The sequence below is a fragment of the Chlorocebus sabaeus genome, chromosome 5 (genome assembly GCF_047675955.1).
Source record: "Chlorocebus sabaeus isolate Y175 chromosome 5, mChlSab1.0.hap1, whole genome shotgun sequence".
Classification (NCBI taxonomy): Eukaryota; Metazoa; Chordata; class Mammalia; order Primates; family Cercopithecidae; genus Chlorocebus; species Chlorocebus sabaeus.
In genome coordinates this window covers 26,961,528-26,972,572 of record NC_132908.1, presented here as the reverse complement: position 1 = coordinate 26,972,572, position 11,045 = coordinate 26,961,528, and the positions used below count along the sequence as shown (strand labels likewise).

General features: G+C 48.6%; 1 protein-coding gene across 6 annotated transcripts; it reads left to right on the top strand.

Moving 5' to 3' along the window:
• Positions 1 to 337: 337 nt before the first annotated feature.
• TMEM219 (transmembrane protein 219) lies at positions 338 to 10,460 on the top strand. 6 transcript variants are annotated; one of them, XM_007989673.3, is made up of 6 exons: positions 339 to 465; positions 1,439 to 1,640; positions 1,740 to 1,929; positions 7,011 to 7,240; positions 8,817 to 8,987; positions 10,363 to 10,460. In XM_007989673.3, exons 2-5 carry the CDS (start codon positions 1,476 to 1,478, stop codon positions 8,952 to 8,954), a joined length of 723 nt encoding a protein of 240 aa, XP_007987864.1. In that variant the 5' UTR covers positions 339 to 465; positions 1,439 to 1,475; the 3' UTR covers positions 8,955 to 8,987; positions 10,363 to 10,460. The 6 variants fall into 6 exon arrangements, with proteins under 6 accessions (XP_007987885.1, XP_007987864.1, XP_037845583.1 ...); XM_037989655.2 differs by having other exon boundaries at positions 9,461 to 10,460; XM_007989683.3 differs by having other exon boundaries at positions 342 to 465; positions 1,442 to 1,640.
• Positions 10,461 to 11,045: the final 585 nt, after the last annotated feature.

Genomic DNA, 11,045 nt, shown 5'->3' with positions numbered 1-11,045 from the left:
CGGAGTCCTACAGCGGCAGCCCTGCAGCTCTGAGCGGTTGCCGAGTCCTCACCCGGAACCCGGGCGCGGTTGGGCTGTGCTATTGGCGCGGGTGGGGGACGCACAGCCCAAAAATGCCCGCGACAAGTTTCTAGGGCAGTTCTCGCCAGTCTCTCTGGAGGGAGCCTGTGGGCTTCTGCGACATTTCTCGCACTTGCTCCCTGGCCTTCCTCCCGTTTCCACTCTTCCCGCGGAGGTTTTCCTTCCCGGTGGCCCCTTCCTCGGGTGTCCCTTTGGTACGCCCCCACCCTGGCGGGGAGCTGCGTGGCTGGCGCCCGCGTGGCCACTGCGCATGCGGACCCGTCCTTGGGGCGGGGCCGCGCGGGGAGGAGGGTCGGGGAAGGAAGCGCGGAGCACGGACCCCGCCCCTTCGCGGCCCCGCGCGTGACGTCGCAGGGGGTGCCGGCCTCCGCCGGGCCCGGAGTGGTAAGAGCGAGCGGCTGGCGGATCGGACGCGCGAGACCGGGAGGGGACGAGGGTGTTGCAATCGTTCGGGGCGGGGGCTTTCCGGGGAGGGGGTGCTCAGGTGCACCAGCGGCCGCGGACCCCCAGGCTCTACCCTCCCCTCCCTTTAACCCCCTTCCAGCCGGACGGGAGGCGGGGCAGGGCTGAGCATTTGTGACACCTGCATTTCCGTGTCTCCCTCCTTCTCCCCCCACCGCTGTTTATCTCTTCGCCTTCCAGAAGTTCTTTTCCATCAGGCTGTCGCATCTTGCGTGGGAAGGAGCACCACACTTGGAAGCAGGAGACAGGGTTCAGATCTTGGCCCTACCCCTCCTATGTTAAAGTCCGCGAGCCTCAGTTTCCCCCACAGTATTTTTTGCCTCGCCTTACCCGGTTTTGAGAATCTGTACGAGAAAGAGAAAGGAAATGGACATCTGTTGAATTCTGCATGGCCAAATACCACGCAGATTGCTTCATCCACCACGTTTAATCCTTATTACTTGGTGTTCTTAGAACTCCTATTTCATGGATTCTTAAGCTCACAGAGTCAGTGAGTAACAGAAAGGGATTCAGATCTAGCCGTTTAGCTGCACAGTGGAGTTCTTCTCCAGAATCTTCCCTTGTCTGGGCTCTGGCTGGAACTATTCCTCAGCCAAACCCTCGCCCCAGAACAGTGCTTCCTGTTTCTCCAGCTGAGAAATCTCCCTTTTGGGTTCCTTCTTCCACCACGGAGTGCCCTGCTCTGCCTCCACTTAGATTACTTCAGAAATTAAATGCAGCAAATATTTATCCAGCAGTGCAGGGAGATGAACTTTTGGAGTCGGGAACCTTGGATTCTTGTTCTGGCTCTGCCACTTACTGTGTGGCCTTGGAAAGTCCCTTGTCTTCTCTGAGCTTTCTTTTCTCTTTGCGTGAAAGAGGTGCTCTTGTCCCATTCTCCCTCCCTGTCCTCCAGCAGGCTCTCCCCGGAGGCTCAGCCCCCTCTGCTCCCCATGGGCAACTGCCAGGCAGGGCACAACCTGCACCTGTGTCTGGCCCACCACCCACCTCTGGTCTGTGCCACTTTGATCCTGCTGCTCCTTGGCCTCTCCGGCCTGGGCCTTGGCAGCTTCCTCCTCACCCACAGGACTGGCCTGCGCAGCCCTGACATCCCCCAGGTAAGTTTCCCACCCCCATACCTGCTCTTCCTTCCAACCTAGACAGGCTTTTGCTGCTAATCTCATCTCACCCATCTCCCACCCTTCTTTTGCTCACAGGACTGGGTCTCTTTTTTGAGATCTTTTGGCCAGCTGACCTTGTGTCCCAGGAATGGGACAGTCACAGGGAAGTGGCGAGGGTCTCACGTCGTGGGCTTACTGACCACCTTGAACTTCGGAGACAGTCCAGACAGGAACAAGACCCGGATATTCCAGGCCACGGTCCTGGGTAGTCAGATGGGATTGAAAGGTGAGATCAGAGGCTGGGCTTGGTGGCTCACACCTGTAATCCCAACACTTTGGGAGGCTGAGGTAGGTGGATCATTTGAGGTCAGGAGTTCGAGACCAGCGTGGCCAACATGGTGAAACCCCGTCTGTACTAAAAATACAAAAATTAGTCAGACATGGTGGCAGATGCATCTAATCCCAACTACTTGGGAGGCTGAGGCAGGAGAATCGCTTGAACCCAGGAGGCTGAAGTTGCAGTGAACCGAGATTGCACCATTGCACTCCAGCCTGGGTGACAGAGCAAGACTCTGTCTCAAAAAAAAAAAAAATTAAGAATAGTGCAGGCATGGTGGCTCATGCCTATAATCCCAGCACTTTGGGAGTCCGAGGAGGGCGGATCACAAGGTTAGGAGTTCAAGACCAGCCTGGCCAATATGGTGAAACCCCGTCTCTACTAAAAATACAAAAATTAGCCAGACATGGTGGCAGGCGCATCTAATCCCAACTACTTGGGAGGCTGAGGCAGGAGAATCACTTGAACCCAGGAGGCTGAAGTTGCAGTGAACCGAGATTGCACCATTGCACTCCAGCCTGGGTGACAGAGCAAGACTCTGTCTCAAAAAAAAAATTAAGAATAGTACAGGCACGGTGGCTCATGCCTATAATCCCAGCACTTTGGGAGTCCGAGGAGGGCGGATCATGAGGTTAGGAGTTTGAGACCAACCTGGCCAACATGGTGAAACCCTATTTCTTTTTTTTTTTTTCAAGACAGAGTATCGCTCTGTCGCCCAGGCTGGAGTGCAGTGGCTGGATCTCAGCTCACTGCAAGCTCCGCCTCCCGGGTTTACGCCATTCTCCTGCCTCAGCCTCCCAAGTAGCTGGGACTACAGGCGCCCGCCACCACGCCCAGCTAGTTTTTTGTATTTTTTAGTAGAGATGGGGTTTCACCATGTTAGCCAGGTTGGTCTCGATCTCCTGACCTCATGATCCGCCTGTCTCGGCCTCCCAAAGTGCTGGAATTACAGGCTTGAGCCACTGCACCCTGCCATGAAACCCCATTTCTACTAGAAATACAAAAATTAACTGGGTAGGCTGGTCACAGTGGTTCACACCGGTAATCCCAGCACTTTGGGAGGCCGAGGCGGGCAGATCACGAGGTCAGGAGTTCGAGTCCAGCCTGACCAACATGGTGAAACCCCATGTCTATTAAAAATGCAAAAATTAGCCGGACATGGTGGCACACGCCTGTAATCCCAGCTACTCAGGAGGCTGAGGCAGGAGAATCATTTGAACCCGGGAGGCGGAGGTTGCAGTGAGCCGAGATCGTACCATTGCACTCCAGCCTGGGCGACAGAGCAAGACTCAGTCTCAAAAAAAAAATTAGCCAGGCTTGGTGGTGTGCGCCTGTAGTCCCAGCTACTCGGGAGGCTGAGCCAGGAGAATTGCTTGAACCCGGGAGGTGGAGGTTGCAGTGAACCAAGATCGTGCCACTGCACTGCAGCCTGGGAGACAGAGTGAGACTCCGTCTCAAACAAACAAACAAAAATACAAAAATTAGCCAGGTGTGGTGGCAGGCGCCTGTAGTCCCAGCTACTTGGGAGGCTAAGGCGGGAGAATCTCTTGAACCCGGAAGGCTGAGGTTGCAATAAGCAGAGATCACACCACTGCACTCTAGCCTGTGTGACAGAGACAGACTCTGTCCCACCAAAAAAAAAAAAAAAAAAAGTAAGGTGAGATCACAGAGGACTGTGGGGTCGGGCATCAGAACACTCAGGGCTGGACCCTACCTCTGACCTCACCAATGATGACCTTGGACACATCCCTGGACTTTAGTCACTTCTGTGATTCGGGCTTTCAGTAAACATGCTGCCAACAGGGTAGGTTTTCTATGAATGCTTTCTTCCTCTGCCAGTTCTGACGTTCTTTGAGTCTATCTTTGGAGGTAGGATGAAATGGGCTAGATTTGACCTACTGTTTTCTCATCCTTTAGCTACCTCCTCTTAGAGACCCCTTTTTCCTCAGGGATATCAGAGAACCATATTCAATTAAACCAGTGTCATAAGGGCCCGCTATGTGCTTAGCATAGTTCTGTATGCCACAAAGGATGCAGAAAAAAATTAGACAACATAAATTTCCAAAGAGCTATAGTGTTCTGGGAAAATGACAAGCGAGAGAGACAGAAAGTGAAAATGTCAGTGGATGCCATTAATCCCTGTATGACATTTGCCTTATCTAAAATATGCTGAGATAAAGAGGGATGGAAGAGGGTGGTATTTTTTGACTTCTGAGGTCCTTTACAATACTATCATTCTAAGATTCTCCTATGAGTATGTATGTATCAGGGGAGTGGGTCTCTGCCTGTCCAGGTGTACATGTACGTTAACAAAAATAAGGAATGTGTCTGATATATGCAGACTTGGGACAATTCTTTCTCATTCTTTTTACTTTTAAATAGATATATAATAGTTTTATTGAGATATGATTCATACACAATACAATTCACCCATTGGAAGTGTACAGTTAGGGCCGGATGTGGTGGCTCACGCCTGTAATCCCAGCATTTTGGGAGGCCAAGGCAGGCAGATTGCTAGAGCTCAGGAGTTTGAGACCAGCCTGGACAACATGGCAAGACTCTGTCTCTACTAAAAATACAAAAAAAAAAAAAAAAATAGCCAGGCATAGTGGCATACACCTGTGGTCCCAGCTACTCAGAAGGCTAAGGTGGGAGGATTGTTTATCCCTGGGAGGCAGGACTTGCAGTAAGCATTCTCCCACCTCAGCCTCCTGAGTAGCTGGGATTACAGGTGCTCGCCATCATGCCCAGCTAATTTTTTTTTTTTTCCCCGAGATGGAGTCTCGCTCTATCACCCAGACTGGAGGGTAGTGGTGCGATCTCAGCTCACTGCAACCTCTGCCTCCTAGTTTCAAGAGATTCTCCTGCCTCAGCCTCCCAAGTAGCTGGGATTACAGGCACGTGGCACCATGCCCAGCTAATTTTTGTATTTTTTTGTAGAGATGGCGTTCCACCATGTTGGCCAGGCTGGTCTTGAACTCCTGACCTTGTGATCCGCCTGCCTCGGCCTCCTGAAGTGCTGGGATTACAGGCGTGAGCCACTGCGCCTGGCCAACTTTTTTATTTTTTGTAGAGATGGGGTCTCACTATGTTGCCCAGGCTAGTTTCAAACTACTGGGCTCAAGTGATCCTCCTGCCTCACCTCCCAAAGTGCTGGGATTACAGGCATGAACTACCAGGCCTGGCCTATTACCCAATTGTTTTAATTTACTTTCTCCTGATTGCTAGTAAGGTTGAACCTCTTATGGTTTATTGTCTGTTTTCATGTTGTCTGTGAATTACCTGTTTGTTTGCTTTGTTCATTTTTCTTTTAAGTTATTTGTCTTTGTCTTCTTGATTTGTGGAAGGTCTTTATTCTGGATAGTAATCCTTTTTGTCATTTAAATATAGGTATTTTCAATCAATATGTTACTTGTTTTTTTAACTTATCTTTCATTGCATAGAAGTCTTTAATTTTTATGAGAGGGGTTTGTCACTCTTGTCCTTTATTAAGACTTTTAGGTTCTGTGTCTTTCATAGGAAGGCCTTCCTCATTTTAAAATTAGAAAATATTCTGGCCAGGCATGGTGGCTGATTGCTGTAATCCCAGCCTTTGGGAGGCTGAGGCAGGTGGATCACTTGAGGTCAGGAGTTCTAGACCGGCCTGGCCAACATGATGAAACCCCATCTCTACTAAAAATACAAAAAATTAGCTGGGCATGGTGGTGGGTGCCTGTAATCCCAGCTACTCTCAAGGCTGAGGCAGGAGAATCACTTAAACCTAGGAGGTGGAGGTTGCAGTGAGCCAAGATCGTGCCACTGCGCTCCAGCCTGGGCAAAAACAAGAGTGAAACTCTGTGTCAAAAATAATAAAATAAAATGGCTGGGCGCGGTGGCTCATGCCTGTAATCCCAGCACTTTGGGAGGCCGAAGCGGGCGGATCATGAGGTCAGGAGATCGAGACTATCCTGGCTAACATGGTGAAACCCTGTCCCTACTAAAAAATACAAAAAATTAGCCGGGTGTGGTGGCGGGCGCCTGTAGTCCCAGCTACTTGGGAGGCTGAGGCAGGAGAATGGCGTGAACCCGGGAGGCGGAGCTTGCAGTGAGCCGAGATCGTGCCACTGCACTCCAGCCTGAGGGACAGAGCAAGACTCCATCTCAAAAAAAAAAATAATAATAATAAAATAAAATATACTGTATTTTCTTTTAATACTTACGTTTTTTTTTAGTTTGTATAGTTCTTTAATACATCTGGACTTTGTTTTATGTTATAGGATAACAGTTTGACGCTATGTTTTTTTCTACATGGAAATTTTCCCAAGGCCGTTTACTGAGGCCATCCTTTCCCCACTAATTTAAAATAGGGTGAGAACCTTTCAATGGATTTTGGTACCAAGTGAGAAACTGCTTTCTTAAAAAGGATGAGCTAGTTTATGCAAACTGACATGGGCAATGTGTATCTGCCCATTTCACTGCAGCCTTGCGAGTATTGGTATGGTTGTTGTATTGATTATAATTTAAATTAATTTAAATTACAACTTAATTTGTGTTTATATTGATACAAAGTTATTTTCATTTCTCAGTGATATAAATAATGGTATGTGGAATAGTTTATTGAAGAGAATCAATGCCAAAATACCTGGTATTAAAGAAAGCCTTAAAAAATAAATAGGACCAGGCATGGTGGTTCATGCCTGGAATCCCAACATTTTAGGAGGTCAAGATAGCAGGAGGACTCAAGCCCAGGAGTTTGAGTCTAGCCCGGGCAATACAGTGATACCCTGTCTCTACAAAAAAATTTTAAAATTAGCCAGGCGGGTGGTGCATGCTTGTAGTCCCACCTACTCGGGAGACTGAGGTGGGAGGATCACTTGAGCCCAGGAGGTTGAGGCTCCAGTGAGCTGGGATCGTGCCACTGCACTCCAACCTGCACGACAAAGTGAGACCCCATCTCAGAAAAATAAAGAAAGAAAGAAAAGAATAGAAGTGTGAAGACAGAGGCTCCCGCGTCACCCCTCATTTTCTTCCATCTTTTGTGCCTTTCACAGGATCTTCTGCAGGACAGCTGGTCCTTATCACAGCCAGGGTGACCACAGAAAGGACTGCAGGAACCTGCCTGTATTTTAGTGCCGTTCCAGGAATCCTACCCTCCAGTCAGCCACCCATATCCTGCTCAGAGGAGGGGGCTGGAAATGCCACCCTGAGCCCTAGAATGGGTGAGGAGTGCGTTAGTGTCTGGAGCCATGAAGGCCTTGTGCTGACCAAGCTGCTGACCTCGGTAAGAGCCTCGGATGGGTCGCCAGGGTTTTGTGGACTGCCTGCTGACTGCTGTATCTTGAAGGCCCCTGGAAACAATTCTACGTTGTAGAAAAAGCACAGGTTTTATAACCCTGCCTTGGGGGCTGTGTGACTTAGAACAAGTGTCTAAACATCTCTGAGTGTCAGCTTCCTCATCTGTAAAACAGAAAACATGACCCTATCTCTTAATTCCACCAAATAAGGATTAAATGAGAATGACTGTGAAGTGCCCAGCACAGTGCCTAGGACATAGAGATTTGATAAGTGACAGCTATTATTGTTTACTGTTGTCTTTAAAACATTCTCTCTACCTCAAAGGAGTTCAGAAGCTGTAATAAGAGGCAAATGGGCTAATTGCTATTAGAAAGATGTGAGCAAAGTGTTATGCAAACACAGAGTAAGGAGCCATTAACCCTAACTTGAACATTTGTGGAGAGTGCTTCACACAGAAGGTGGCATTTACCAAAGAGCATTGTGTACAGCAGTTTATAATGCACAAAGTGCTCTTAGGGTTCATTAATTCATTTGATCTTAAAATAGCCTTTTGAGGTAGGTGTTATTATCCCATTTTGCAGATGAGGAAACAGGTTTAGAGAGAGGGAGTGAATTGCCGAAGGCCACACAACTGGTTAAGTGGCAGAGCCAGGATTGCAACCCACACCTTCCGTCAGGTCAGGATGATCCTTGAAGATCCGTCTCAAAAAAAAAAAAAAAAAAGAAAAAACCCCATGAGGAACGTAACCTGGGACTTGGAATCAGAGATCTGGTTTCTAGATCTAGCACTGCTTGCACTTTTTTTTTTTTTTTTTGAGATGGAGTCTCACTCTGTCACCCAGGCTGAAGTGCAGTGGTGCAATCTTGGCTCACCGCAAGCTCTGCCTCCCAGGTTCATGCCATTCTCCTACCTCCTCCTTCCAAGTAGCTGGAACTACAGGCGCCCACCACCACACCCAGCTAATTTTTTGTATTTTTAGTAGAGACGGGGTTTCACCATGTTAGCCAGGATGGTCTCGATCTCCTGACCTCATGATCCACCCTCCTCAGCCTTCCAAAATGCTGGGATTACAGGTGTGAGTCACCACGCCCGGCCGCTTACACATCTTTAAAACGTGGATCATAATGAAGTTTCCTATCTCTTGGAGTCATGATGGGGGTTCAGGTTGATAGCTGGGCAAGAAAGTAGTTTTCAAACCATCAAGACAAATGTTCGAGCCTGGGCAACATGGCGAAACCCTATCTCTACAAAAAATACAAAAAAAATTAGCTGGACATGGTGGCACATACCTGTGGTCCCGGCTACTCAGGAGGCTGAGGTGGGAAGATCACTGGAGCCCAGGAGGTGGAGGTTGCAGTGAGCCAAGATCGCACCACTGTACTCTAGCCTGGGTGACAGAGTGAGACCCTGTTTAAATAAATAAATGTCAACTTATATGAAAATAACATTTTCCCTTTAGTTGCTCCCTAGATGTAGAGAGCCCTCTCCCTCATGGAGGCTCCCTCTATAGCCCTTGGGCTGGATTAAGATCTCCTCCTCCCCTCCCTGTACCCCTCCGTAGGAGGAGCTGGCTCTGTGTGGCTCCAGGCTGCTGGTCTTGGGCTCCTTCCTGCTTCTCTTCTGTGGCCTTCTCTGCTGTGTCACTGCTATGTGCTTCCACCCGCGCCGGGAGTCCCACTGGTCTAGAACCCGGCTCTGAGGGCACTGGCCTAGTTCCCGACTTGTTTCTCAGGTGAGGTTCTTTGCTCCAGTCCTGCGGGAGCAGGGAATGGGGTGGGCGTGGAGGTTGTAACTGGGGTAGAGCAGATCCTTGGACTTTTCCTCAAAGACTGCTGCTTCTGAGTCCCCGAGAACCTCTTCAACCACAGCTTTCCCTTAGGGACTGGGAACAATTTGATACCGTGAGCATTCAATATTTTTCTAATTACTTTAACTTTTTTACTATAAAATATTTAACACTTATGTAGAAAAGTCCAATACCATAAAAGGACAGCTTGGCAAATTATTATAAAGTGGATACTTATAAATACCACTGAGGAAAGGAATAGAATATTACCAGCAGTCCACAAACCCCCATAGTCCCTTCCTTCCTGACTATGCCCTCCCTCTCCCTAGAAATAACTACTGTCCTGCTTTATAATTTATTGCCAAGTATGTATTCCTAAATAATATAGTTTGGTTTTACTTATTTTTGAACCTATGTAGACAGAATCATACACATTCTTTTGTGGCTGACTTCTTTCAAGCAACATTGTGATTTTAAGACTCACCCATAACTAGTTCGCATCCAAGCATTTGGGTAACAATGGTGAGTTAAGAGGGTTCGCATTTGATGATTCGTCCTGGATATGAACCATATTTGTCTTGCTTTTGTCCTGAAATTCCGATACCCAGTTTTATGATGAAAATGTTGTAAAATTCAACTTGAACTGCTCAGAAGAGTCTCATTGATGATACCCGTTTACTGGGGACGTAGTATGTTCCCAAGAACTTGACATGCACCTTCTCTCTTCCATTTAGTCATCATTACCTTTAGAAAAAGCTGATTCTGTTAACAAGATCTTTGGAGGGAATCAGCTTCACAAACATAGCAATGGGTGGGGGTCATTAGGTTCACATGTCAGCCCACTAAGGGAAAAAATATTTCTGCAAAACATCTTCACTTGTCAGAGGGAGGGTGCATGTAATCTGAGAGCCATGTTTTTATGCATCCAGCTCTTGAACTGGTCTCAGCTTCAGCTGGCTGTGGTGCCCTGGGAAGTTACTATGGGAAAAGTGGAAATAGTTCAGGCTCAGGAAACTGATCAGGCCAGAGGAACTGGAAGCTCAAGATCAACTCTGCTTATTTTGCTGATGGCTGGACCTAAATGCCCCAGCCACCTACTTGGGACAGGAAATGACAGGACCCTCTCAACCTTGGACTGGGAAAGGAGGGCTTCCTGCCCCTGGCACATCCTGGAGTCCTGAGGCTACCTTAGTTGGGATCAAATGCCTGTATTGGTCTCTAGCTGTCACTCCCTCTGCTCGTTCCTCCATTTCTGCACACATCTCAGAGCTTCCTCTAGCAGCTCTCCGACCTGTTTTGTTGTTTTCTTCTTTCTCCTCAGGTGTGAATCAACTTCTTGGGCCTTGGCTCTGAGTTGGAAAAGGTTTTAGAAAAAGCGAAGAGCTGGAATGTGGGGGAAAATAAAAAACTTTTTGCCCAGTGGCGTGTATGGTGTTTATTGGGGTTTGGATTGAGGTGGGGATTTTAGGGTAGGTAGGCTTACAAGTTTTGGGGGACTCTTTTCTGTTGAGTCTTTAGTTTGGACACAGGTTGCCATAGGGCATAGGTTACTTGAGCTCTCCCCATGGTTAACTTGGCTTTGGTAAACACCTGTCTTGTTTTCTTCTACGAAATAAAATGGATATAATTACAGTTAGTTGGGCGGGTGGGGTGTCAGGTCATGGAAATGCTGTGACATAAATGCACTGTGACCTTGGCAAGTCTTGCAACCTGCAGCGCCTCCATTTCCGTAAGAGATTTGACCTATTGAGTTTTCCCAGCGTCAACGCGCAAAGATTCCTCGCACTTGGGGGCCCTCGTCCAGGCTAGATGGTTGCTAACCTCGGAGCAGTCTATTTTCCCGCTTTTTCCGCGCCCAGCAGCAGCTTCCCTTGCCCCTCCCAACTTCCACCCTGCGCGCAGGCGCAGATCGCCGATCGCCGCTGCTGTCCGTCCACCCGCGCCCCCTCAAAGCTTCCCCTAGCAACAACCTCGGGCTGAGAGCAAAGGCGGGGCGAACGCATG

Excerpts from the sequence above, each read along its gene's own strand:
- TMEM219 (XM_007989673.3), top strand. The coding sequence starts at position 1,476 with ATGGGCAACTGCCAGGCAGGGCACAACCTGCACCTGTGTCTGGCCCAC. Across the intron at positions 1,930-7,010 it reads TAGTCAGATGGGATTGAAAG|GATCTTCTGCAGGACAGCTG; the intron begins GTGAGATCAGAG and ends TGCCTTTCACAG. Across the intron at positions 7,241-8,816 it reads TGACCAAGCTGCTGACCTCG|GAGGAGCTGGCTCTGTGTGG; the intron begins GTAAGAGCCTCG and ends ACCCCTCCGTAG.